General features: G+C 43.7%; 1 protein-coding gene across 7 annotated transcripts; it reads right to left on the bottom strand.

The window, feature by feature from the left end:
- Nucleotides 1-241: 241 nt before the first annotated feature.
- On the bottom strand, nucleotides 242-27,118 carry LOC147269026 (GRAM domain-containing protein 2A-like). Of its 7 annotated transcripts, XM_086226698.1 has the most exons (13): nucleotides 26,882-27,029; nucleotides 25,156-25,386; nucleotides 24,950-25,024; nucleotides 20,199-20,303; nucleotides 12,983-13,040; nucleotides 11,450-11,759; nucleotides 9,667-9,770; nucleotides 9,064-9,162; nucleotides 7,094-7,165; nucleotides 6,940-6,996; nucleotides 5,675-5,852; nucleotides 2,264-2,368; nucleotides 243-1,077 (listed from the first exon to the last, which is right to left on the bottom strand). In XM_086226698.1, the coding sequence occupies exons 4-13, from the start codon at nucleotides 20,291-20,293 to the stop codon at nucleotides 911-913; spliced, it is 1,245 nt and encodes a 414-aa protein (XP_086082824.1). In that variant the 5' UTR covers nucleotides 20,294-20,303; nucleotides 24,950-25,024; nucleotides 25,156-25,386; nucleotides 26,882-27,029; the 3' UTR covers nucleotides 243-910. The 7 variants fall into 7 exon arrangements, with proteins under 7 accessions (XP_086082799.1, XP_086082824.1, XP_086082835.1 ...); XM_086226681.1 differs by lacking the exons at nucleotides 24,950-25,024; nucleotides 25,156-25,386 and adding an exon at nucleotides 3,158-3,251 and having other exon boundaries at nucleotides 929-1,077; nucleotides 26,882-27,118; XM_086226673.1 differs by lacking the exons at nucleotides 24,950-25,024; nucleotides 25,156-25,386 and having other exon boundaries at nucleotides 242-1,077; nucleotides 26,882-27,118.
- Between the last annotated feature and the right edge of the window lie 633 nt (nucleotides 27,119-27,751).

The raw sequence follows: 27,751 nt of genomic DNA, 5'->3' as shown, positions 1-27,751 counted from the left end.
GTACTGTTCATTGTCTTTTGAATTCCCGCACGCAACTCTCACTTCTGCATTTATTTATTTGAAGTTCTTGATGACACAAGGACCCTTTTAAAGACCTCATTATTATATCAAGCTTAAATATATTCCACAAATATATGAAAAACTGATAATTGTTTTAAAAATCCATGCAGAAGTGACACGTGTGTGTTTGTGTAAGTGTTTGTAAAACTTGGTTTAGTACTCTTCAGGTTTAAGTAGATCGACACACAGACCCGTTTGAGTGACTCTTTTGTTGCCAATTTAATTCAGGGGGATTTCGAAGGGTGGTTGAGGGCTACATTTCAGTCTCATCAACAGAATCAGCATCATCTCCTTCCTGACAAAGACAAACATGTACACTCAAAAGCTCATTTATAAATCTACGAAGACTTCATTGGAAATGTACAAAATAAAATCCTCCTGGACTTGTTTGACACAGCAAATTAAAACATCTAAAAATAAAAATCATCTAACCATCACGTTCACATTATAGCTGACACTCACAAGCGTTGTTATCCTTCCAGTATATTACAGTTCAATGACAGGAAACTTCATTCAGTCAAGTGTAGCAACATTGCATCCTTGTTTCCACAAATACCTTAAGAAATGACAACTGAGTACCTATTGACAAGCGTGGATCTACCAACTGTTACATACGTTTGAAATAAAGTTTTAAAAGTGCATTGTGGTGGCTAGTTTCAGCCCTCCTACTGAGGACCATGGCAAGAGCTTGTAGTCAGTCAGGATATCTGGCAGTTCATACAGGAGTCCTGTGCTAACACCACATTTACTTTCAGGCTTTTCAAGTAATTAATCTGTTCAATTATCTCTCACTTTTCCCAGCTCACCTTCCTTACAGAACAAAGGTGTGTGACGGGGACGAGCTGTGTGTTCAGATATAAATAGTCTGTTTGCATAGTCTCAAAGTGATCACTAATCCCAAAGAGGGAAGAGTCGGTCTGTTGATGTGGTTGGTCCTTGATCTGCGTAGGGGATCATCTTCAACTCCGACTGTGAGAACAGCAGCCAAAGCGGCGGGCGTGATGGGGCGGAGGTTACCTGGACCAGAGCAAAGCAGCCTGGTTAGCGAGTGAATATGTGTTTTGTTCCAATCATTCCCACACTTCCACACAATCGAACAACAGAATGATGGACGTGACGCCTGGACACTCAGCTGCTAACTATGAGTGATGAGTGTCATCAATGAATCAGTAACACGCAGAAAAGCAATGACGCCACGGAAAGTCTGACCTTATCTTTTCACACGCCAAGTAAAAACTTAATCCTGTACATCTGGTTTTCATTTATCAAAAAAAGAAAAAAAAAGCAGATTAACAACAATAGAAGAAATCTTACAAAAATGAATGCTCAGTTCATAATCCAGGAATACACACCTGATGGATTACATATATTTCACAACTTTATCTCAAGATGTAGGTGAGGTATGTCAGACCACATGATGTTACCAGTATTTGGGTGTCAGATCAAAACCCTGCCACAAACTACAGTGATTGTCTGGCATGTTTGTTGTGGGGATTTTGTAATGCGAAATTTCCTCTTTCATAGACATTGAATCTACCTTGTGTATGTTTGGTCACTAAAGGAAAAACACACACAAAAACATGTAAACACCACATTGTAGTTGTGTTTTCCTGCTGCAGTGACCTTTGACCACCAAAGTCTTTCCAGGTCATCCTTGAGTCCCGTAGGATGTTTGCGTCAAATTCCCTCATGACTGGATGGAAGAAGACACTGAGGTGTGGATGGACATCAGGACCCTAAATGCCGCTGGCTCATGAGTGGTAAATTTCATAGTATTTGCGTTTTAGTTGATTTTCTACTTTAGCTTATCTATGTCTCAAGGACAGAACTGTAATTTCTACTCGAGTGCATTTCTCTGAACCCATCAGTTACTCGTTACTTTGATGAGATGTCGTTGAAATAAAACCCTGATGAAGATCTCACTTATGAAGTCTACCAACTTCAAGAGGACATCATCAGAGCAGCATCACTAGAATACACGCCACCGTAACATCTGGGCGTCGGAGGGCTGAATACCTCCAAGCACTGAAATACACAAGTATCATAAAGAATGGGTAATTTTAACTCTGACGCTTAATTAAACTCAGTATCCAATACTTTTACTAAAGTAAAATTTCAAATTGTCACATGCAATTCTGCCAGACTACTATTCTATCTGGGTATTTCCACTACCACTGAAGGAAGTGTGTACTAGTGCAGTTACCTCTCCCTGAGGGGCAGATTGGGGTTGCTGAGGAAGGAGAGCTGCTGCTCCAGACTGCAGACACGGAAAGCCAGGTAGCAAGACGACAGGATGAGCAGGATAATGCTGGTGAGAGAGGAGGGCACATGGAAATCACCGGCTGCTATTTGACTACAACACACTGCTGTTAGTGCGCTGCAGGAGAGGAGTGTTGCAATGTCCCCTGGCAAACACTGGGGGGCGACAGTCGACCTATCACCATTCACAGGGTGGAAATCTGCCTGACAGGTCCACACTAGAGCAGGAACACGGTGGCAAGTTATGCTGTACCTGCACTGTGATGAGGGCTTTGATTTGTCCTGGGTTTTAACGTTTGTTTAGAACAGTGACTGGTTTCATTTCTAGTCACATAAAAGCAGCAAAAACCCTGAGAATCACTGTGAATCTACCTCTTTTCATTGTGAGGATAAAATGAATAATAGTGAAACAGAAGAGACATTTCTAAGAGGTACGATATTTTCTGTGTCATCCATAGCGGACAGTAATCTGTGATACACCGCTGCTAATTTGTCTTTTCCTGTGTGCAGAGGTCAGAGTTGTCCTGGAGCAGAGAGGGAAGCGCTGCCTGCCTGCCCTCTGAGTGAAGAACACCCAGCCTTCTGTGCCTGGAAGGGGGGGGGGGCAGTAACAGGGGCGTGACCTTCACTAGTTGAAATAATTTGACGTGTCGAGAGGAGAACTGAAATGTGATTAAGTTGATCCCCCCTGTTGAGTCTATCTGATTGAAGAGCCCACTAGTTATATATAACTTCCTGTTAATGTTGAGACAGAGAGTGTGTGTGTGTGTGTGTGTGTGCGCGCGCGTGTTTGCGTGTTTGTGTGTGCGTGCACGGTCGGGTCCCTCCGTACACTCACAGCAGGGTGAAGAATTTGAGCAGCTGGTACTCCATCTGGCCCAGCTCTGCCACTGGCTCGGATAAAAGACCTCTGTCCGTCTGTAGGGCTCGCTCTGTAACACGCACACACACACACACACACACACACACACACACACACACACACACACACACACACACACACACACACGCGTTTCACTTATACTAGTGTTGCACATGAGTGTGTGCATATAAACACATCCTTAGTGCGACAAAGATACAAAGACATCCCGATAATCAGTCATTGTTATTAATTACACTTCAGTAAGACACACAAAAGACACTCACCTCCTGAAACATCTGAAGGTGTAATTACATTGTATCAACCGTCATTGTGAACTGCTGAAGGTCTCAACTGCTGCAGGTTATAATGATTTAAAGACACCCTCTAGATCTGAAATGACTGTGGGCATCTCGGCCGCAGCTAAAGCTCCTCCAACTGTTCAGAAACCTTGACTGAGCGTGTCGCTCTCAAATAGATGCGCGTCTCTATGGGAACACAGGAACTAGTGAAACAGTCGTACACATTTGTAATGGATGTGCACTCTTGCACTGCCACTGAGGTCGCAGTGTTGTTCAGACTTTTTCCTCTTTATTCAATTGAGACGATTCTATCTACAAGCTCATACTGTGTGAGACTTTTCCCTTTTGTGTATGTTGACGGAAGAATAAAAGAGTCCTCTGTTGTTGCCTGGGAACTCATGTGTTCTGCAGCGTTTGTCCCTCAGCAGGGCTGTGGAAGTGGCCAAGGAAGAACCCAGGCAATTTTGGGGCAGATTAGTTCAACAGCAAACTACCTGTGTTTTCGCTCTGGTGTGCTCCTGCTAGTGGGTCGATCTGGACCAGATCCATCTCCAGGACTTGCTGACGGTTTACAGAGAAGACTGAGGGTTTTCAGTTGCTGTTGTGAGGCGGCAATTCTGATATTTCACCGTAGAACAGGAAGTGATAGCAGCTGGACTCATGATCAGATCTTTACCACACCTCACATGTTTGATGAGGGTCAAGCCTGAGGACACCTGCTAACTGACCTCAAGTCACAGTGCCACCTCTTGGTTACAGGAAGTGACCCTGGTGAAACAAGCGTCATTTGATTGACGCCAAGGTTGCAGTGTGTTGTTCTCGTGTGTCCAGCTACATAACAGATAGCAAGTGTGTGAGTTCTCTATGTGCATGACAGCGCAGCATCACTCAGCTCCTTCAGGTGTCCCCTCCACACACACACACACACACACACACACACACACACACACACACACACACACACACACACACACACACACACACACACACACACTTGGTGGTGGCGATTCGGGGGGGTTGTGAGGGCCTGCTCATGGCTACTTGGTAACATGGGGTATTGATTCAAACTCCTTAGGGAGAGTCCTGTTCTGTCTGACTAGCAGAGAAGCACGAGATCATTATTATGTGGCTGCATCACTAGGATTATTGTTGACTTGCTGACGTGCATGTGTGTGTGTGTGTGTGTGTGATATACAGTAGGTCCACTGTTTTATATGGGCTGCACTGTTTAGTTCCTGCACCTCTATTCATGACATCAGCTCCCACAGGTGAGCTGTGACGCTGAACCGTAGAAGCTCACACTGATCAAACACTACTGAGAACAACTTTCATACAAATGAGTGCTTTAAACGATCTCACACACGTGGGCTCATATAAACCATCTTCAGACGACTTTGTCAGCAGATGTCTTTTGTGAGAAACTCTTTTTAATCAGCATCCGCCTAAAGCTTTTAGATACAAGCCTCCACATGATTTCATCTCCATTTGGAGCTTAATGTGTTGTTGCATAAGAGAACAGTCGCTCTCCAAAAGCAATCACTCTCTGGCTTAACTCTCCCACTCTGACACACACAAATCAAGTTATAAAACTAGAAAAAACTAATGAACAAAAACAAAACAGCCACGGTTGAATTTCATCAAACATCCATCCTCTTATCTTGTAACCTAATTAATATTTTAGGGGATAAACACATAAATTGCAACAGGAAATTTCTAATGACATGAGAGGAAAAGTGATTACTCTTTCAAAATGGCAAATCAATAAAATCCAGCAGCATGTTGGCATCTGAACTGAGAGCTGACTGCATCGCCACATTGACCTCTAATTGGTTTGTTTTCTTTTGTCTGAAGGAATCATTTCTCTTTATATTGGCAGTTGTCACATCACGAAACATCTGATTTCAGCCAAATGGAACAAAGAACGGCTTCAAAGTAGCAAAATAGGATTTTTTTTTTTAATCAAGAATGATGATTTTGTGACATAAAAGTTCATGTGAGTAGCTGGATGTCCCCTAACATCACACACTTCCTCGTGAAAACTCTAGCAATCTACGACGCTCACACGAGCTGCCAAAATGCGGCCAGTTAAAGGATCTGGAGAATCAAATCTAACAGGAAGCTGAAAAGTGGCCTTGAACTAAACCTTGGACTTTGTTTCTCTACAATAAGGCTGCACGCTTGGTGTTTTTATCACCTTCCAACGGCTGCTCTGATTTGAAGGCTGTGTCCGCGGCACTCAGACTGCTGGTTGAGTTCCCCAGGAGGTCCGGAAGGGAGGAGGATACAGACACCACGGAGGGTTTCCTTCTCCACTTTAACACTGATGGGAACTCCTCCACCACTGGGAACTCATCTGGAGTCGGGAACTCATCCTGCAGGAAGGACCATCGACAGATACTGAGTGCATATCCACAGTCAGCCCACTGGAGGTCCATGACAGCAGCTAATGCTGTTCAATACCTCGATCTGTAAGATCAGAAGAGTCACAGAGGTGACGTACTTCAACTCATGGAGCTGATCGACAACGGCCAAACCACCAGGACCCTGAAGTAACTGGGTACACCTCCTACTTGCAATGATGTATCGCTGCTAAATAAAGGGAAGTCTGTCATGTCTCTTGTGACCCACATCACAGCCAGGAGCAGCTGGAACCTGCTTTGATGTTAAAAACTATTGTTGGTAATAAATAAGGAGGCACAACCAGAATTTGCGCTGGAGGGGTGTGGACACTTTGGCAGCTGACCACGTTGTTTGTGTATTTAAATGAAAAAAAAAAAAAAAAGGGTCTTAATTTTTGCCGCTGACGTGGCCGGCGTCGCCGCTGCTGGGAGGAGGCACCGTGCTACGAACCTACGCAGGAGCCACAAAACCTCTCTATAAATCCTGAGCGGCCTTCATCTCTGTCTAGTAAACCACGTGGCAGTTGTGTGGGAAAACAGATTCTTACTTGGAAAACGTTGACATTTATATCTAGTTACAACAACAGAATATGGATGTAATACTGTATCCTATTACACATCTTATTATCCTATAGATTCGTAGGATTTCTTTTTTAGCGTAGACTGCAGCAGCGTGATCAAGGACGATCACTCTCTCAGAACTTCATTATTTCTGAATACAAAAGCAGTTCTGTCTCATAGCAGCTTACACACACACACACACACACACACACACACACACACACACACACACACACACACACACAAGGTGAGAGAGAGAGCTCTTTGATAGCAACGTATTGACTCCGATGATAATTCAGTACAAGGCTGCAGAAGCAACAGAATGAAATATTGATCGGGTCTGCTCGCAGGTGAGTCTGCCTGGAGGTCAGGGCCAGGTGGAAGTGAGAGTTGTCAGGGCACTTCAGGCCAACAGCAAATATATATATTTTTCATATAAATGTAAAAGTTTCATGGCTGCTTATTTCCATAATTTCTTCAATAACATGTTTTCACTGACCAGCGACAAGGTCGGCTCCTCCATGAACTGCTTCAGACTCAGACTCTTCCCGTTGACCTACAGATGACAATGAAATATGAATCGATATGTCGGAAGACTGAGGAATTAGTATGTGTGTGTGTGTGTGTGTGTGTGTGTGTGTGTGTGTTCTGACCTGTAGGTGGGTGCAGATCCTGCGAAGGACATCATATACACTGTCTCTTGATAGCAGAGACACAAAAACATACTGAGGAGATAAACGAGACAAAGGGTCACACACTGAGCTGAACTCAATCAGAGTCTGTCCAAACTCATCTGCTAACATTTCCATCAGACGGGAGCGCCTGGAGTCAGAGTGTGATCAGCGAGCATGGAGAGGGAGGCACGGGTGTAGAGGTGCAGCAGACGAGCTCATGAACGTCACTGTGAATGGGAAAGAACACTTCCAGGATTTAACAGCTTTAGTCAGAGCAACAAAGAGGATATTTCTAATCACAGCTTTTTGTTCCGTTTTAAACTTTCAGGGAAATTTGGGAATGACAGGTCAGTGACAGGATTATACAAATACCCCTCTGACCTGGATAAATGTTCCCTAAAAGGTTTACTGAAACATTGTACGTCAGCTACCATCACGTTGCTGAATGAGATGGAAAGAAAAGAATCATATGAACTCTGTTGTTACAAACTGGGGCTGTAAAACAGAGGAACCTTTAATGACAGAGTATAACGGCACTGGACAGAGACAAGTGTGTACTTAGGGTTGTGTAACACACATTACATAATCAAGCAGACAGTATAGGATATAGAGACATTTGTCCTTGTACAGTACGAGACATGCTGTCCATATGCTACATGTCCCACGTGTCTCTGCTCATGTTCTAATGGGGAGCGTCTGTGTTGGACAGCAGACGTGACTCTCTGCAGTTTGGCCTCTGAGTGTTTGCGCTGTTGGTCATTTATTCACTCAGTTTCATCCCTGTAACACCAACATCAGATCCTGCTAGTAAACGTCGACTGGCCCCCTTTTTCTTTCTGTTTTTCAGTATTTTAAAATGTCTGTCATCCCATGAAACTACAACTTTAAGCAATAAGATGAACGAAGCCTGAAGGTAAATTCACACATGTATTCCACACTGCTGTGTTAGGTTCTGACTTCCTGAGCTAGCATGTGACCTCCAACAGATAAAGAGGGGAGGAGCGTGTGGCCAGGTGGAGGACAGACAGAGCAAACAGTGAACACCCCTTTCACACTGAACCTTTAAAAAGGAATTAATAATGTGTGTATGTTCATGGGTGTGTTAATAAAGACTGTGTGAGTGATACTTGACCAGGCTTTACAACACCAAGGCCAGCGGGAAGCAAAAACGACTTCTCACGATTTCTTGAAACGTAGCAATAAATGTCTGACTTTAAAACGAGCTGATAATTCTGGCAGAGTTATTGAGCAGATGCAGCGAAAGAAAAACTCATATACATAGAAACCAGTCCATGAGTATTTGACAAGACCCAAAGCAGATGAGGGCCACTGTGTGTTTTAAGCCACTTGTCTGTCGATCCAAGACATTGAGGACCACCACCACCACCACCACCACCTGCTGCATCAGGCAGCTGAGACTGGCTGACCGCTGGTTAGCTTCTCGCAATGAATGGTAGGTTAGCGTAACGTTGTCTTGCCCGCTCAGCTGTCACAACTTAGTTGCTTAGTCGGAGGAGGACGGTTAAAAATCTGTTCCCTGCAAAGTGCCAAATTAACTTTCTCCTGAGGGCCCTGAGGAGGGCACTTTAGAAAACAAGCCAGAGTTCCGTGCGGTTCATGGGTATCATTTCTCAGAATGGACTGGCACATGCAGATAAACACCTAGAAGTCACAAGGTGCTAATAATAACTTAGTATTCATGGGTTGTTGTGGGCAGAACAGACGCCGCGAGTATTGATGACAGTCTGAGGGTGTCAGGAAATGAAGAAGCCCCTGTAAACGTTGTTCTAATAGTGGAAAAAAGCCCTTCACTTGACTGGGCTAGCGGGCTGCTTCTATCTATAGCACCGTGTTGCTTTTTCCATCACACCTCTCCTTGGAAAACACAGCCATGCTGCACTAATCAGCATAGCATTTTGATTCACAGTGACGGTGAAGGAAGTGTTTACCTTCTGGCCGGTGTCTGTGGTGATAGCCAAGCCGTTGGGCACCAGGCCTGCCGTTTTGTGCTTTTTTACCAGTCGCACAGAAACAACCGGGATAGCCACCTAGAAAGGATGGAAAAGAGCACTTGAAAACAAAATCCATATGAAAATGCTCAGATTAGAGAATGAGAAGTTAAAGGCACTTTGTCATGTTTCAAACTGTCTTTATAGAGTAAGAAGACAGGGGCAGAATGAGGAGAGACACTGAAACGGACTCAGGAAAAGCCCCTGAAAAGAAACACTTGTGGGCAAGAGACATTTCTTATTTCAGTATGCAAGGAATGTGCTCTGAATAAGTAGCTTATTGTCACTGCGATGTCAGGAGAGGTTCGGTTTCAAGGAAATGAAGGAAAGGAACAATGCACAGCATCAAAGAGAAAATCACACAAGCGCTTCAGCTTGGGTGAGTCGACATATTCTGGGTATTTGATTCCACCGTGCAGAGCAGAAAGGGTTGTTTTAGCAGGAATACTGAGATCGTAACGCTGAAAGTCAATGCCTAACAGATGATCAGTCAAAGGAGACGGCGAGTTTGAGCTTAGGACGCTGTCTACCAGTCAGTCCCACCTTGATGTCCTTCCCAAAGAGGTTGGCATAGAAACATAGCCAGTGTCTGGAGATGTAGAGCCTGCCTTGTAGAAGTATATCTCTGAGAAGAGCACAGGAGTACACTGAGGACAGAAGAGACAGAGACGCTCACTTTTCTCCCTCTTCAAACAATTGCAAACCAAGCAAAGACAAAAGATCAACAAAAGAAATATTGCTAACCCCTCCTATTTCCTTAGAAATAGTTTTATAACCTTTCATCTCACAAGTGTCAGGGGTTTTATCCATCTATCTATCTATCCATCTATTTATATATCTATCTATCTGTCTCTCTATCTATCTATCTATCTATCTATCTATCTATCTATCTACCTCTCTATCCATCTATCTATCTATCTATCTGTCTATCTATCTGTCTCTCTATCTATCTATCTATCTATCTACCTCTCTATCTATCTATCTATCTATCTATATATCTATCCATCTCTTTATCTATCTGTCTCTCTATCCATTTCTCTATCAATCTATCTATCTATCTATCTATCTATCTATCTACCTATCTATCTATCTATCTGTCTCTCTATCTATCTACCTCTCTATCCATCTATCTATCTATCTGTCTCTCTATCTATCTACCTCTCCATCTATCTATCTATCTGTCTCTCTATCTATCTGTCTCTCTATCTATCTACCTCTCTATCTATCTATCTCTCTATCTATCTATCATCTATCTATCTCTCTATCTATCTGTCTCTCTATCTATCTCTCTATCTATCTGTCTCTCCATCTATCTACCTCTCCATCTATCTATCTATCTCTCTATCTGTCTCTCTATCTATCTACCTCTCCATCTATCTCTACCTCTCTATCTATCTATCTATCTATCTATCTATCTATCTATCTATCTATCTACCTCTCCATCTATCTCTCTACCTCTCTACCTATCTATCTATCTATCTATCTATCTATCTATCTATCTATCTATCTATCTATCTATCTATCTGTCTCTCTATCTATCTACCTCTCCATCTATCCATCTATCTCTCTATCTATCTAGATATTACAGATGGCTACTCTTTATTTAAAAACAACTTGGTGTATTGTTCAGTGTTTTCAGCACAACGTGAACCAAGGTAAAGTAAAGCAAAACTCACTCAAACATGCTTGAACACTTTACATGAATGTTAGTTAATGCTTGGTTAACCATTCATTAATGCCAAATTGCCTGTTATTAATGCTTAACTAACATTTATTAATACTTAGTTAATGATTGGCTAAAGCTTAGCTAACCCTTGGTTAATGTTTCCTTAAACATTGGATAATGTTAGATGAACTACTAGTTATGCTTAGTTAACCATCGATAATATTTCGTCCACGATAAGTCAATGCTTAGTTAACTGTTCATAAATTTGTCTTCTTATGATCGGGTGATGGTTAATGTTGGGGGTTACAGCAAAGATGGATGGTTGGTGAGGTGGTTTGGTGAGAATGAGGGTCACTGAAGGGATTTAAAGAAGGGTCCTGAGGTGCCTTATCAAATGGAGAATTATTCTTAATTAACACTTAATCAGCATGACAACATATCACTGAGGATGAATTACTTATTGTAAAGTGTTGCCAATGTTTTACAGCTATTAAACAAATTCATTCCATCAGCAAAGAGAGAAAGTGATGTTAGTCCAGATTCCCACTGATATCAGCACAAGAATGACAGGAGGAGCTTGACCAGCCTGAGAGGGATGTGAACATACAAACGACACATAACAAGCAAGTAACAGAGGACAGTCGCTGGTGGTTTAAGTACCTTTCATGAGGATCTCATCCTTGGGCACACACTGGAAGAGTTTGTGGTACTGCGAGTTGTACTTGCTGACAGTCTGTGCAGAAGGACAGGGCAGAGTCATGAGCAGCTCCTTGGCGGACCGGCCTGCCTGCACAGCACCACCGGCCACTCTGCCACCACCGCCGCCGGCCCCTCCGGCTCCGCTCGCCGCAGACACCACTCTCTCCCTCAAAGGACGCGAGCTCTGCACCAGGCTCAGCACGTTGGCGCCATACACACAAACACATTCACGTACGTCCAGGGCCTGAAGCAAGCTGCTGCAAGACACACACTGTTCCCCTGCTGCCGGTCAGTACACAGCTGAGCTACCTCTAGTCTACACACACACCTAACTAATATGTGCACCTGCACACACACAAACACACAAACTACAGCTACTACAGAGTTACAGCAGCAACACCTCGGTTAACACTCCCTCAGCTCTTTCTCGGAAACTGAAAGGTTCTGTTTCTGTCTCAAAAACACACTCCGGTGACTCTACACTTTGCAGCACCCAGCTGACACCCTCCCTCTCCTTCTCCCTCCTCTACACACACACACACACACACACACACACACACACACACACACACACACACACACCCTACCCTTCATTATTCAGAGCTGAAAAAAACAACACTTGAAGTCCTTCCTTTCCCTCTCTACATTTTCCTCCCTCTCTATATCTATAGCTCAGCTTCGTCGACTGAGTAAATCAGACGTGGAGGTCTCACTCATTCGCCGGCTGTCCTCCCTCACGCTCACCTCCGCCTTCAGATATCTCTGCTCCCCTCCTGCACTCTGTCTTCTCTCCTTTTCCCTTGTATTTGCTCAGTTAGCTGTTTTCTGCCGCTACTGCTTCTGTCTTTCTATTATTAGATGATGCATAAGCAGCTCTATCCTCAGGAATACAGGGCTTACAGTGGGTCACAGTAATGCATCATTTACTAACACGATTCAGGTTTCACTCCCATCACTGGTTTATGGCGCTTGAGTGAATAATACTGTGCAGATCCCACAGACGTGACTGCAGAAACGTGCAACTTTCTTGTCACAGCAATAAATTCCTGTTGAGTCCAACATGGTAACTCTGAAAGCTTTCAGTTCAGGATGTTTAAGTCTTTTTGAGAGTTTTCAGAAGCTTTAGACTCGATGGTTTAAGCACTCATGATATGAAACGCTGCTTTGGAATAAAGTGCCATAAATGGTGATGAATGAGCTCGCTTCTGATCGAGACAGACTTCCTCTGTTTACATCATGGGAAAATGAAATGTGCTGTTATTGATACAGAGATTTTTTTTTTTTGCCTTCTGTTTCTTTCAGTTGAGACTTGAGAAATACGACTAAAATTAGAGAATGACAAAACAAACAAAACAATCTTCTTTTGGGGGTAAAGTGGTGTTTTAGAGGAAGCACCTTTGTTAATATGAATTTAAGAGTCAGTCACTCTCTCTCTCTCTCTCACACACACACACACAGTGATTAGAGATCAGTGTGATCAAAGCGATCACTCACCGAGCCTCGGTAACATTTTTTCACATCCTCATAGGACAGGTCTTCGATCAACTGAAACCTGGAGATGGAAAAGCAGACTTGTGATTAAAGGCTTTAGATGTATTTCCATTAGACAAATGTGCATCAAACCTCTCATCTAAATGTTTCCATCAACGCACAGTACGTGCAACAGCTTGACACTTGTGTAAGTAAAATACATCCATCAGTTTTTGAGGAGGGCAGAACGATGGCAGCCACCCACGTTTGAATATATCATGATTGGTTATTGATTGACAACAGATCTTTATGTCTGCAATTTATCATAATAATAGCAATAATAGTAATAAGCTGAACTTGTACAGCACCTCTCGAAATACTCAAAGACACTTTTAAAAAAACACAACATGAATCTTCATTCATTTCCAGAGGTAAGAAATCCACTTCATGAACATTAATCACAGAAAACAGTCAGTTGTGTGTCTGCAGCGTCTGTGTGTGTTTATATGCATGAAAATCTGAGGGGATCAAAACTTCCAGATTTAATCATGGTGTGTGTTTTCAGAACTGGAGGGAGATGTACTAAAACATGAACACACACACACACACATGCGCGCGCACACCCACACACAAACACGAGCGGTATGCCTGCCTCAAGAGGAGAGACAGGGCAGCAGATGTAAAAGCATGATCGATAAGATTAAATACACCATAATCAGCTCTTTAAGAGAGTGTCGCTGAAACGCTGTGAAGTAGAGTGTGTGTGTGTGTGTGTGTGTGTGTGTGTGTGTGTGTGTGTGTGTGTGTGACAGTCTGAAATCTTAGAGGGGATTTTATTTCCTGACACACTACCCTTTTATCTTTTGTCTTTGTGTGTGAGTGCCAGGTGACTGACGGCGAGCAGAGCTGAAAGCAACTCTGCCGCTGATAGGAAAACACTCCTGCTCAAGGAGATGCTGATAAAACAGAAGCTGCAGCAACAGCAAACGGCAGCTCCATGATAGATGGTCTCACTCTGTGGGAGCCATTCTTCAGAGTGTGTGTGTGTGTGTGTGTGTGTGTGTGTGTGTGTGTGTGTGTGTGTGTGTGTGAGAGAGAGAGACAGAGAGAGAGAATCGAATAAAGGGAGGGAAGTGACTGCTGAGAGTCCAACACAAATGCTGCCAAACCCACTGGTTAATGCTAAAAATATGTTCTCTTCTAATGTGACAGTTACAAACAGGCGGAGTGAAAGTATCAAGTTTACAAGCTCCACAGCCAACAGGGTTTATGTTAGAAGTGCCTGTGCTTCTTATTGGCAGTATAAATACATCATTGGGGTTTATTAGAAATGTGACTTCAGTAAACGCAGTATTATAAAACTGTCTCAGTATGTTACAATTAAGAGTAAAATATCTTGATGCACTCATAGGTGCCGGTGCGTTTCTTATGACTGCTCTTCGTCATCGAGTGTTGTGCATTTGCGTGATCTTTAAAACTTTATTCTGATGCAACATCGACTCTGTGATTCACGACTGGCGCGTCTCCAATTATTGTTATAACAAAGTGAAAAAGAACTACTGAAGTGAAAAGCCCAGTATTTCCCCATGGAGTTTTACTGTAATCGTTGGGATAAAACGAGTAATTAAGTACCTCAAAAGCTCACTGTATTTGAAGTATTGATACGAGAGTTACACTTCCAGCAGCTCCAGCTGGCTCTAACAGGACTGAAACGTTCTTCCTCTGTTGTTGTCTTTCATGTAGATCGTCACCTGCCAAGGATGCATATTTCTACTTTTACTATGTAAAATACATAATGTGGTCAGGTAGTTTTAGTTTCCCTTGCCTGCGTGTGTACCACTGAGCCCATATTCATCACTTTAGACTACTTTTTTTTTTCAGTGGGCTGGAGCCTTTTCACATAAAATGTTCGTATTTCAGCTTTGTTGGATGAAAATGAAGTTTCTTACTTGGTTGTACAATAAATGTTGTATAATAGAAAAAAAAAATTTCAGCCAACCTGGGATATTTCCAAATAAATGCTTCTGTAATAACATGATATGATGAAGAGTTGAATACAACAGAATGGAATTTATATCTTATTCATTTTTCCAAATACAGTTTGTTTAAATGTAGAATTAAGTTAAATGCTTTTTAAGAGTTTTCTGAAGAACAGCGTTGAGGTTCGTAGTATGGATGTGCTTTTTATGCAGTAGCTTTGGTAAGTTAGGCCCATCTACAATTTGCTCGCAGGTACGTGACGAGGCAGTATGAGGTTCAGTGGAGGGTTTAAAGACAGTGCTTAACCCCTTTTGGCCAAAAGAAATTAAGAATAAATCAGATCAAGAGCCAGTCAAGACCTCACGCATTAAAATTTAAGGTTAGTTAATGATTTTGAAGGGCTACTGTTGGTGACACTGAATTAGAGACAGTTAATGACTTTTTTTATGTACCTGTGGCACCCCGACATATATTTGTAACAGAATTATTGTTCAATATATCACTTTTGCAAGGCTGTCATGTCTAAAACAAGCCAACTAGCAGCAACGGGTCAAAATCAGAGGTAACTAACAAACTTAGATAAACTGAGAACCTGCTTTTGTCCACATTTACCTAAAAAAAAAACAGTCCTGTTGTTCCAAGAATCATGAGAAACTTTAAAACTGCCACTAGTCATTAATGCACAGGGCTGCTGAAGAAAAGACAGCCTGAGAGACAGAGCAGCAAAAACTAATGTCCAGAATCTGGATAATATCCCACATTAGCCTGTTAGCTGCTGTCTGTTCAAAGTGCTAAGTGATCAAATGCAGGGCATGAACACCTCTCATCTCTAGCAGGATGTGTTTCTCAATGGCTGTTGCATGATTCAGCAGGAAACATCAACAGCCACACATCTGTATTCTCCTTGAGCGGCGTCCTTAACTGAATGCAGCAAGGTGCCTCTATGTTAAAACTCCTGCCAGTCTAAGAGCAGGTGAGCTGACGACGCAGCGCTGAAGAGAGACGAGGATGGCGTGACCCCCCATGAACCCTTCGCTGAACAAACTTCACACCGACTCCTCTGCTGCAGCACAGAATAGAAACAAACACAGCTGTCAAGAGTGTAAAATCACCATCAAATGTTTCCATGGGGACTACTTTGACAAAAGCTAATTGATGCTAGCATTAGCATTGTGGCTTGAAGTCAGGTGAAGGATTTATTCTCACATTCAGATTTTGTCTAAAGACAGATTAATATTCTGATATAACTTAATATATGATATACAAATGATATAGATATGAAGAGGTGCTCTGTGACTGCCTGGGGATGGGGACTGAGGCTCCTGGCCTGGTTTCAGCTAAACGCAGATGGATTCTGTCACGTCAGCTTAACAGTTATTATCATTTCCTCCACAGCACTTTCCTGAAAGTCGTATAGGATGAGTTCTTAACAGCTACTGAGTCAACACGTCACCAGATCAGTCTGGACGCTGATAAAAACACAGAGATATGGCTGACCTGGACCTTGAGCTCTGCTTGATTTTAGATTGTCCAACAAGGTTGTTATTGATTGTGTTATGCAGGTGCTGATGTTGTTTTTGACACACACACACACACACACACACACACACACACACACACACACACACACACACACACACTCACACACACACACACACACGTGTGTGTGTGAGTCTGAGGCCTCATTTTAGTCACTCTGAGTGTAATCCAACAGGGTATCATGAGTTTTTAGATTATTTTTACACCGTTGGGTGCAGACCATGATCTGGAACTCAACAGGGTTCAAGTGTCATACAGAGAAGCAGGTGGACAGATACTCTGTGTGTGTGTGTGTGTGTGTGTGTGAGGCTGGTGTTTACAGCGGGACGGAGCAGCTGTGATAGCACCGCCAGCACTCCTGGATCTGCTCTGTTGTCTGTATCAGCCTCCATCGCTTATCAAATACATTCAAACTGTCTTATTCATGACCTCCACCAAGGCCTGAGGCATTTGTCTCTCGTGAGCACTAAAAAATCATGAGGTCAATTTTCACCAAACTTGGTGGAGGTCAGTTGGACGGTCCAAGGAAGAACCTGTCACATTTTGGGGCAGATCAGTCATAGCGCCACATGGTGGCAACAGGAAATTATGTGCTCCTATGAGGGATCCGTCCAGATTCGTCTCAGACGTGGTCAGAAACACTTCAGAACTTGGTGACAGGTTAGTGAGAAGACTGAGTCCCAGTGGACCAGCGTTACCATGGCGAGGCAGCCAACTTTGGTATTTGTCCTTGGAACAGGAAGCTCTGGAACACTGTCAGATCTTCCCCAAACTTCATGCTGGTTTGAATTGAAGTCTTAGTCATAGCGCCACCTAGTGCTTACAGGAAGTAGGCATGATGTAACCAACGTTGAGTTACACTGTCTTCGCTTCACATAATGTAAAAAAACATATTATACAGTATAGTAAGTTCGTGCGTGTTCTGCAGTGCCACCTACTGGATGTATGAGGTGATATTTGAACCACAGCACAGTCTTAGTCTGCTTCCTCAATTCAAGTCCGAATACGATCAGTATCGCCTTCCTTCAGGACACACCACCACGTGTGTGTGTGTGTGTGTGTGTGTGTGTGAGGATCATCTCATCACTGACCCCAGAACTACAGAACCAAAAATTCACCTTGACAAAGGTTTGCACTCTCCAAATGCTTTGAAGTTATGACTTTAAAGGCCAGAAGAGGCAAACCTGACATTTGCGATTGCCTGTCCACTATCATCATCCTACAAACTGCTCTTTTTGTTTTTATGTGTCCAAACACTTCATTTAATATTGAATAGAAAATGTGGTTCTAAACTATACACAGTGCATTCAAAGCAGAACTAAGAGTTCTCAGCAGAACTTTTCAACCTTTTCAGCAGGCAGTGATGTAATAATCCTTTCCTTGGATGTGCAAATTCATCATTTTCCCATTCAAATGGGCCTCCTAGAAGAGGCATGCAATTATCTTGTGACCATGTTCTAAACAACAGTGCATGTGTGCTGCTCGTCCTCCCTGCTGCTTGCAGCCTATAAATAGGCTCTGCACTCCCAGGTGGAGGGGAGAGAGAGTGATTATTAAAAACACAGGCATCTCTGTGGGGACGAGAAGGCTCTCTCTGTGCTCCTGCTCTCCATCTGTCTCCCTCCTACACAAGACCCAGGCCTTAATCAATGAGGTGAGTGTGAGAAGACTATCACATCCCAGTGCGTTTGTCGGCACAATCAGGTGTGGTGAAGGCAAAGCATTTGTGAACAAGATAAGAACCCAAACTTAAATGGTGAATTCTCGTTTCCCATGAATGTCCCTCTTTTTTGGACATAATTCAGTGTGTTTGAAATCAATTCTCATGTGGGATCCCTTGAACTTTCCACTGTGGAAGGATCTCGTCCCCATGGCAACAGTGAAACAGGTTTCCAGGTGGACTAGTGGCTCGGTGGAGAGTAGAACTAGTCTGAGGACGGGTAAGAGAATAAAGAGACCCTCACAGAGCACCTGATTCCTGCGGTTTGAACAAGAAACTAAAGCGAGCCGCTGCTGCCCCTGTAAGTGAAGAGCCTTTGTGCATGTATCTCAGTGCCCTTGGCTGCGAGGCTGAATACTGAAACTAATTACAAGCTCAAAGACTCCTAAATTGAATCCTAAATTAGAAAGCGAACACCTCCCATCGGTGGCCGGCGTAGCAGCGGACTCCCAGTCAATAATTTAACCAGAGGAGATGAAACTGGGACTGAGTGCGCCGAGAGAAGCTGTAGGACTCACACACGAGGCTCTAAAGTAGAAACCAGTCAAGAGCCGAATGACAAGGTCTCAGCAGAAGTATCACATCGATAGATCGGCTTTGATAGAGGATGCGAGGAAGGAACAATTCAGCCTCTATCAAGTGAAGTGCTTCTTTTATCACTGCTATCGAAGCTGAAGGAGCACCTGCAAACCAATCTCAGCTGGGTTGTAAATGATTACTGGGTTATCCTCCAACAGATCACAAAACACACACATATACAGCGTGTTCACCCACATCTCTGTTCACAGTGCAGGAGCTACTTCCTCATGTTTGCCACCTTAATCCCCAACACTTGAGCAGTAAGGATCCAGAGTGATGGCTGAAGATGTGATGGGCAGTGATGACCAGCTATTGCTGCAGTGTTTGGAGGAAGCTTTGTTGACACGCTCCAAGATCTGGGTTTGTCCAGCAGTGACCCTCCCCATCCTCTCTTCCAAGAGGCCAAGGTTGGTGGCAGCAGTCGCGCTACTGTTCCCCAACAAATGTTTGGTTCTGTTGGTTTACGTTTGGAGATGCTGCATCAAATCCCTGCATGTGTGTATGTGTGTGTGTATGTAGGTATGTGTGTATATGTTTGTATGTGTGTATTTATGTGTATATATGTGTGTATGTACAGGTATGTGAGAGTATGTAGGTATGTGTGTATATGTGTTTGTATGTGTGTATATATGTGTATTTACGTGTGTATGTGTGTATATATGTGTATGTATGTGTGTTTATATATCTATATATCTATATATATATATACATATATGTTTGTGTGTGTGTGCGTGTGTGTGTGTGTGTATGCACTATTCAACATTTCAATGCATGTTCACAACCAACAGTAACAGCAGAATGTGGAGGTAAGTCACCATGAGGAGTTAACACACACACACACACACACACACACACACACACACACACACACACACACACACACACACACACACACACACACAACGTCTTTGTGAGGACAGCAAGTTGAAGACTGACATGTGCCTAAAGCCTTCAGGCCCCGCCCTGTTTGACTGAGTCGACTAACCCACACTGGCCTCAGCACTAAAGCCTCTCCAACAACAGATTCCCCAGGATTACACTGCTGCTGTCCTGAATCCTTCTTATATAACACAAATATTCACTCCGTCTGCACACTCTGATTTTTACTGCGCTACTACACATTTCCTGCTGTAAATGTACACGTTCCAAACACGTATGTAGTCTCCCTGGGGCTTTTGGGGGAAGAAGACAACATTTGTGTTTATTAATCTTGTCTCTTCATGTGCATGTGACCATTGTTTGACATCAAATACAGCTGAAATAAAAGCACAAAATAAATGCTGTGAAAATAAATCTCCTATGGCTGTAACCCATGACCATGCACAGGATACAGATGGCGTGTGTCTATGTGTGTGTGTGTGTGTGTGTGTGTGTGTGTGTGTGTGGAGGGAGAAAGAGAGAGAGAGAGTGAGAGAGATTTGCCTAAAGTGGCCGTGTGTGTCCTCGTCCTTGGAGGGGTCCAGGTCCTGTGTTGGGAGCAGGCCTGTTTCTTCACTCTGCTCCTGCTGCTCAGTCATGCTCCTGGCCCTGAAAACACACACACACACACACACACACACACACACACACACACACACACACGCACGCACACACACACACGCACGGCACTGGGTGAGCAGCAGGCACCTCTCTGCTGGATCATCATGTACACTTACAAAAAAACAAAAAAGGAGGGAGAAAATAATCCTGTTTGTTTTTGTCTGCAGCTCTGGCTTCAAAGAGAGTTTGTTCCAAAAGGTTTATGGGGCAAACCAGTGGACTCTTTCCTCAAAATCAACACAGCAGTGATGCAACACTGAAAGCCCCATTCTGCATGTTGACATTACATTAAAAAGCTCAACTCAGCTAAATACAGATGTGTTCCTGCACTTGTGTAAATTGGGTCAGTGTATTCCCCGGCTCAAAGAATAGAACACCTCAGGGTGGTGCAGATGGCTGCCTGGATGTGCTGCTGCGAACAGGTTCAGTCATAAAGAACACGTCCAGCACCAAAACGCATTTTAAACGCCGAAAAAACTTAACTGGAATGTAGTGAGGTAGCACGGTGGTGCAGTGGTCAGCACTGTGGCCTCACAGCAAGAAGGTTCCAGGTTCCAGTCCCGGCTCCATCACAGGATCTTTCTGTGTGGAGTCTGCATGTTCTCCCTGTTCCTGTGTGGGTTCTCTCTGGTATTCCTGCTTCCTCCCACAGTCCAAAGACATCAAGAGAGGACGAGGCTGATTGATACTCTAAATTGACCGTAGGTGTGACTGTGAGTGTGAATGTGTGACTGTCTCTATGTGTTGGTCCTGTGATGGACTGGTGACCTCTCACCTCTTTCGGGTGAGAGACCCTGCCTCTCACCCGAAAGCCGCTGGGATAGGCTCCCCCCCCCCCCCGTGAACCTTAACAGGATAAGTGAAAGAAAATGGATGGATGGATGGAATGTTGTGCGATGTTTCTGACAAAAATATCTATGTTGGGAGAAATATCTGTCAGCAGAAACTGAATTTCAGTTCTAGAAATGGAATTTGAGTCATGAGAGCTGAATACAGTTTTAAAAAAAACAAATCAGTTCAGTTTAATGACTCGAATTCAGGTTTTAAATTCAAACTCAGTTGCTGCTGACATGCACTTTTGCTCACATGCCTTCCATTGATTTCAAACAAGTGGCTTCATGTGTAGCTTCGCCTCACTGCCACCACGAAGGGTTAAACTAGACGATCACAAGGCTCCACGGTGGAAACTATCTCTCATGCTTCTCTCCTCACCTGCACATCCAGTCTTTGTTCTTACAAACATGCACCTGCCTCGTGCCATGTTCCCTTCTGGGAGAGGAGAACTCGTTACCACCTGCTCTCCATAATTACAGCTGCTGATGTAAATAATGGGCTGCTGCAAGCAGTTTCCAGCATATTAGCTCTAATTGGCCAGAAGCTTCACATCAGCCTTTGACTTGTTCAAACAACAGAAGCTTCCTAGACCTGAAGGTTACCACATCTGACTGGTTATCTGAGATCTGGGAGTGGTGGACGGGGGCTGGAGGGCCTGCTCTAATAGATAAAGGACAGTTTGTGAGGTCCTTTCACCTCAAGCCTGCTCTCTGATCCTCGATGTATGCCAGAGAGCCACAGAGCCTCCAGGAGATTTGGCTGCTCGCTTGAAAACAATCTTCAAAGAGGGCTTGTAGTTGTACTCAGCTTCCCAGAGAGGAAACGGCGGGTTTGGAATCTTCTAACAAGCCTGAACTAATCACTAGGTTTACTCATTGTTATACCCATTAACAGCTTCGTTACCTCCACCAAACAGACTGCATCTATATTGTGTTTTTCTGCATTTATGGTAACACCCACAGCACTGTATGCCCATTCACACAAGCACATTCAACACGTTCTCCGGGGGAACCAGGAGTTGAACCAGCAACCCTTCAGTCTCTAGACAGTAGCTGGGCCTCCTGAGCCGCCGAGGGAGGGTTACGTAAAAGCTAAAAGCTCGTTTTCATCAGACTTGGCGGAGCGATGTCACACGGCCACCATGTTCCCAGGCAAGACCCTGCACGATGTCAAATCACCTCGATGGGAGTTTTTGCTGTCCAAGTGCCCTCCGGTTGTAATTACTCTAAAATCCTAGATTGACTGTCATTGAATCCAGATATTCTGAGTGCAACTGACGGACTCGAGATTAACGAGGGCCAAATGAGAAGCAAGTTCCAGCATCAATCTCTTTTTTCATGCGTTTGGAGGACTGAAGTTACGAGCCGCCACCTGGTTTTCTTATATCAGCATTACGTTGCCACTCCAGTGTCACTGTCAGAAGAGACCTGGGCTCTCTGTTGACTTCAGGAGTTTGTTTGCAGTTTCGACCTTTGTAACAGGTAAAGACACTGAAACAGTCCTGTGACGCCGTGAGGAACTTTCTGTCATATACACCAGGTTTCATTGAGAAATTAAAGAAATAATCAAAAACGTGTACAATGATTCCGCATGTGTAGCAAGATTAATTCCAAGAACATGCATGTTGAGCACAAGAACACAGGAATTCATCTGGAACACTGTTGGTTGCTGTCAGTGTGAATATTCCACAATAATCATCAAAACACTGCACAAGAGAGACGATTGTGTCTACAGCTTTGTACCAGGACGGCTTTTCACAAGGAAACCTCTCTCTGGGGTAAGTCAGGTGACCTGGTATTAATAGCAACAGAAGCATGCCTTGGGGTGGGGACAGCTTATGACTGACAAGTCACTACACTCTCATCAATATGAGTTGACCCCCTGGGTGTGAATAAATTAAGATGGCGACTGGCGAATGGTTGGTTCCAGCTCGCTAATCCAGCCAGACAGAGGACGTTAACACCAGGATACGTTCACGAGCACCTCAGGTTTAAGCTCTGCTTTTAGAAACCAGACGAACACAGGAGCCTGGTGACACGGCACGGCAGCCATTTCATTGTTCTTCATCACAAACAAGTGTAAAGATGAGTGGCGCTGAACCACGGACGCCTCCCTCCATAACGTGTCCTCAAATGCTTCTGAGCGCTGACGTCTCCTCTCTCCTCCTGCGTGTGTGTGTTTATCTCAGGAGAACGCTCTGCGGTCACAAGGCCTCCAATCCAGTTAACAGTAATCTCATTAAAGTTATTTGCTGGCCACCGGGACTCTGAACAATGGCTGCCAGTGACTGTGTGAGAGCCAAAGGCCAGAGCTGGTTGGGCATCTGTGCGTACGTCTGCGTGGTGCCTCCGATGCAGGAGGGAGACTGAGGTGTGACCTCAACAATCACTTCATCAACACGCTCATATGTTTAGAGGAAGTTTGAGGCTCATTTCCTCATCAGTGAGAGAGTGACACTAGAAAACACTAGATGAGTCGCGACAACCCAGAACTGCTGAGAAAATAACAAAATGATCAAATAAAAACGATTGCAAACAACAATGTTCACCTGGGAGCGAAAGATTTGCAAGTGAGAACACAAACACTTGTCAATGAAAGCAGCCATGAAGGCTGGCTTGTTTACTCTGGGTGTGTTTGTGGAGAAAAGAGTTTATTTGCCTGAAAAGCTGAAGGCGGGTTTATCTTTAGACAGACCCGGAGTTGTGAGCAGTCTTGAGAGCACAGGAGTCTCTCTCTGAGGTTTCTTACACCTCGCCTGAATCCCTTTCAGAGCTTTGTTGCATGGCTTGTTTTTGTTATGATTCCTTCTTTCTAACTTATTGTTGTACATCAGCCATATTTGGTCTACGGGTTTCTGTGTCAGCCTTTGGACTTGGAGATATCTGCGCTGCTTGAGACCTCCTGAAACATCCTCCCCATTGTGCGAGCACCTCAAAACAGCCTTTGAAGAGCCTGGACACAGGAGTGTTTTCAGGCCAGCACAAGGCTCCAAATGTTCTTAGCCAGGCTACAAGAGAAAATAATCAACATGCTTAAGAGCTGTGCGTTATATAACTGGGATTAAAAGGAGCTGTGAGGGAAACCACCTGGATGTTTCTGTAAAAAATACACTTGGCCGTGAATGATGTGTCACTTCTGCACGTATTTAAGGCTCTATTGCATGATAATAGGAGAACTTGGCTCCAAGAAAAGTTACGATGTAAAAAAAAAAAAAAAAAGGCTCAGAAGTCCAAGGTCACCTCGTTTCTGGGTTAAATGTCTTAACAAGACTCGGCACTGGTTCGTTCTCCGTATCTACACGTATACAGCACTTGTCTCATTTCAATAAGCGGCACTAGCATTACACGAAGACATGGTCAGGTTTGCCAGTCGCACACGGAGTTGGACCGGAACAGAGACGCGTTGTCTTCAAAATAAAACTACAAAACAAGTAATTTTAGATAAGAACGAGAAAAGACGGGTTATTTAAAAACCAGCGATTACTACAATAAATATTAAGTTTAAGCATGTCCTGTATTTTCTCTTTAGTGAGGCGGCTGTGAAAATAATAGCGTCATTGGCCAACTTACATATACTAAACAGCAAAGATGTAATGCACAGTCCAGAAATCGAAATATTTCAGCATGATGATACCTTATTTTAAAATGAAATATAGTTTACGTCACTAACCACGACTGTCAACCAAATCTGTACCCTCGAATAATAAAGGTATCTCACAATTTGCAGCTTTTATTTTTTAAATGACAACCGGAAGTGGGACGTTGCGTCTTGCTAGCTTGGCGCCGCTCGTCCTTTCCTACCTGTAGCTCCCGACCTGCGGCGACTTTCCCCGCCGTGCCGCTGCTCGGTAGTCCCTCCAACTCTTCAGGGCTGTGCTGCATTTGTGCGACAAAACATTGTAGTTTTTTTATCCAGAAAAAAAAACATAAAACTGACGAAAACCTCCCGGTTGAGACGAATGTGTGAAGCTAAAGCTAACCGAGCGACAGCGCTAGAGGTTGCTCACCAGCTCGTCCGGCCGGCAGTGGAGAGGTGGGCTGAGTTTACCTACAGCCAGTCGCACTCTGTGGGCTGTTGACATGCTCACTACCGGGGATTAACCGGCGCTGGTTTCTTCCCACAGACGCCCAGACGAGCTACTGACAGCTGATGATGGCGGCTGCAGCTTAGCTTCCAGCCCTGACGGCGGCGATGCTCCTCAGCAGCGTTGCAATTATGGTTTGCTTCAAAGTTTTAGCTAAAAAAAATACAATAATGGCTCCATTACAAAAAAATGTACCTGTCTCAAAACTGCCATAAAACTATTATACATGAATAATTGCAACTTCTTTTAGCCTAAAAGTCTTTACAGCATCTTCATCCCTGATCAGAAGGACCCGATTCATTTATTTTAACAGTTCAGATGCCCGTTGTGTACTTGATGACCTCTGTTCATGCACAACAAGCTCGAAGCGGAGTCCCTGCTCCTCTGCTGGCAGGGGGATTTGGCTTTTGGTGTTTTTTACAGTTTGGGACGTGTCAACCGTTAGTGACGCCATTAACTTTCATGTATTTTCACTTAACTTTAGAATTATTCATTCATTTTAATGAAACCTGACCGAGTATTATATACATAAACACACACACACATATATATATATATACACACACACACATATATGTATGTATGTATACACATATACATAAACACACACATATATACATATCTATGTATACACACAAACACACACATATGTATGCATACATACATAAACACACACATATATACATATGTATGTATACACATGTATGTATACACACAAACACACATATATACATATGTATGTATGTATACACATACATATATATACACATATATACAAATATATACACATATATATGTATATATATATATATGTATGTGTATATATGTATGTATGTATACACATATATACATATATATATATATGTATGTATACACACACACACACTTTAATTGCGACCAACTGGTCCACATGTATCTCACAGGACTGGTGTTCAGAGATCTGTTTGCCAAATGATTCAGACTTTCACATTTGCAGGAAATGGCTTTGGAAGTCAAAGGTAGCTTCTTTTCTCCTCAGTTTCAAATATAAAATGCAGGATTTGGGGGATTGGCCCGGTAAAAGTAAGAGACCAAGACTGTAAAATGGTGGCTTGTGCATGAAACAACCAACAAGAGAAAATCTGATCATGAATGCTGCTGCAGACTGACATCCAGAACATCTTCTCCCAGCTGAGTAATTCAATACTGAGGATGATGAGGAACTCTTCAGAGCGTTAATGATGCTGCTTAGTTTGTTCAGGGAAACAAACATCTTCGTGGTGCTACAGCGGCGGCTGGGACCAGGCTTCGTTACAACTACCAGCATTTGACCACTGACGACAGAAGAAGTCAGAAATTAAAACTAATCTGCAGGGAGGCAAGTGATGCTCAACACCACAGACACGTTACAATCATAATCCCTTAAATTTAGTGTTCTCCTTTATAAAGTCCAAAAGTGAAATCACTCAAACTGGATGAGGAATTAGAAAATAATCCCAACAGGACATAGATTAGATTAGACTTTCAACTGAAGGAGCCTCCCAGCAGACTGACACCTGCTCCTCTGTGATTGGCTCAGGTGGAACTAGAGTGACGTTTACCTGGAGTTCACTGTGACACATGACCAGCAGGATTAAGACCGAGTACTTCCTGTGTGCTGTGGACTGACCTGGCTGCTATCCTCTGACTGCAGTTACCATGAGGGTGGCTGTAGTGGGGGAGCTGGTAGTATCTGTCCTGGCCTGGGGCCTCGTCGCCAGGCAGGGCCTTAGGGCTGGCTGCGTAAATAGTGCATCCCATGAACACCTCCTGGAAGTCACCCTCAATTATCCTGCAGCGAGCGGAGCGGAGCAGAGCTGTCCTTCCTGCGAGCGGCCTGTCCCGTCCCGTCCTGTCCTGATGGCAGCCAGCTGCTTTCTGGAAAAGCCATTGGCTCAGCACATTGCTATCTTAACCCCTCCTTCCTGCTGCATCTCTCCTACACCCCCCCCCCCACCCCACCCCTAAGCTGAGAGCATCGAGGATAATCAGATTCCACATTTACACTCAACAAAATCATCCCCAGCGTAATCGCTCCCTGTCACTGAGGTTGCATTATGCTAATGCACGCAGCGGCCTCTCGCTCCCGCAGCATTAGTGCCAGTTAAAAATAACGTAGCAGCATGATAGACGCCGCGCCATGACAGGGCAGGTTAAACTAAGTAGCCCTTTAGTGGAGTACCAAAGGGAGAGAATCACTGACAGCTACTCCAGCATGCTGCCAGAGCAGCAGCAGCAAACTGGTTTCATTAAGATTCAGCTCCAAAATATCAGTCTGAAATGGCTGGTCAGTACTATGAAGAATCAAGTGATCCAGAAACAAAAACAGATCAAATTTTAGACACTCTAAACTGACAGAGTTTAATTTTCCCACTTAGTTAAAAACAGTAAATGATCAAATTCTATTTTCTGTCAATCATGCATTGTCGCCTGTAGTTTTGAAGCGCCCTCTGCTGATACAAGCAGGGAGTACAGGACACTGGTGCCTTCTCTCTCAGTA

The sequence above is a fragment of the Aulostomus chinensis genome, chromosome 2 (assembly GCF_037954235.1).
Source record: "Aulostomus chinensis isolate RoL2024-O1b breed Wild chromosome 2, RoL_Achi_v1.0, whole genome shotgun sequence".
In the NCBI taxonomy this organism is placed as follows: Eukaryota; Metazoa; Chordata; class Actinopteri; order Syngnathiformes; family Aulostomidae; genus Aulostomus; species Aulostomus chinensis.
The sequence above is the reverse complement of the archived record's forward strand: the minus strand, read 5'-3'. Positions and strand labels throughout refer to the sequence as shown.

Bases quoted from the DNA above. Each gene is read 5' to 3' on its own strand.
- LOC147269026 (XM_086226673.1), bottom strand. From the start codon at position 27,012: ATGGGATGCACTATTTACGCAGCCAGCCCTAAGGCCCTGCCTGGCGAC. The intron at 9,771-11,449 runs GTACTTAAACCA...TTCTGTCCTCAG, and splicing joins GGATGAGATCCTCATGAAAG to TGTACTCCTGTGCTCTTCTC. The intron at 5,853-6,939 runs GTCAGTGAAAAC...TCCTTCCTGCAG, and splicing joins AGGAGCCGACCTTGTCGCTG to GATGAGTTCCCGACTCCAGA.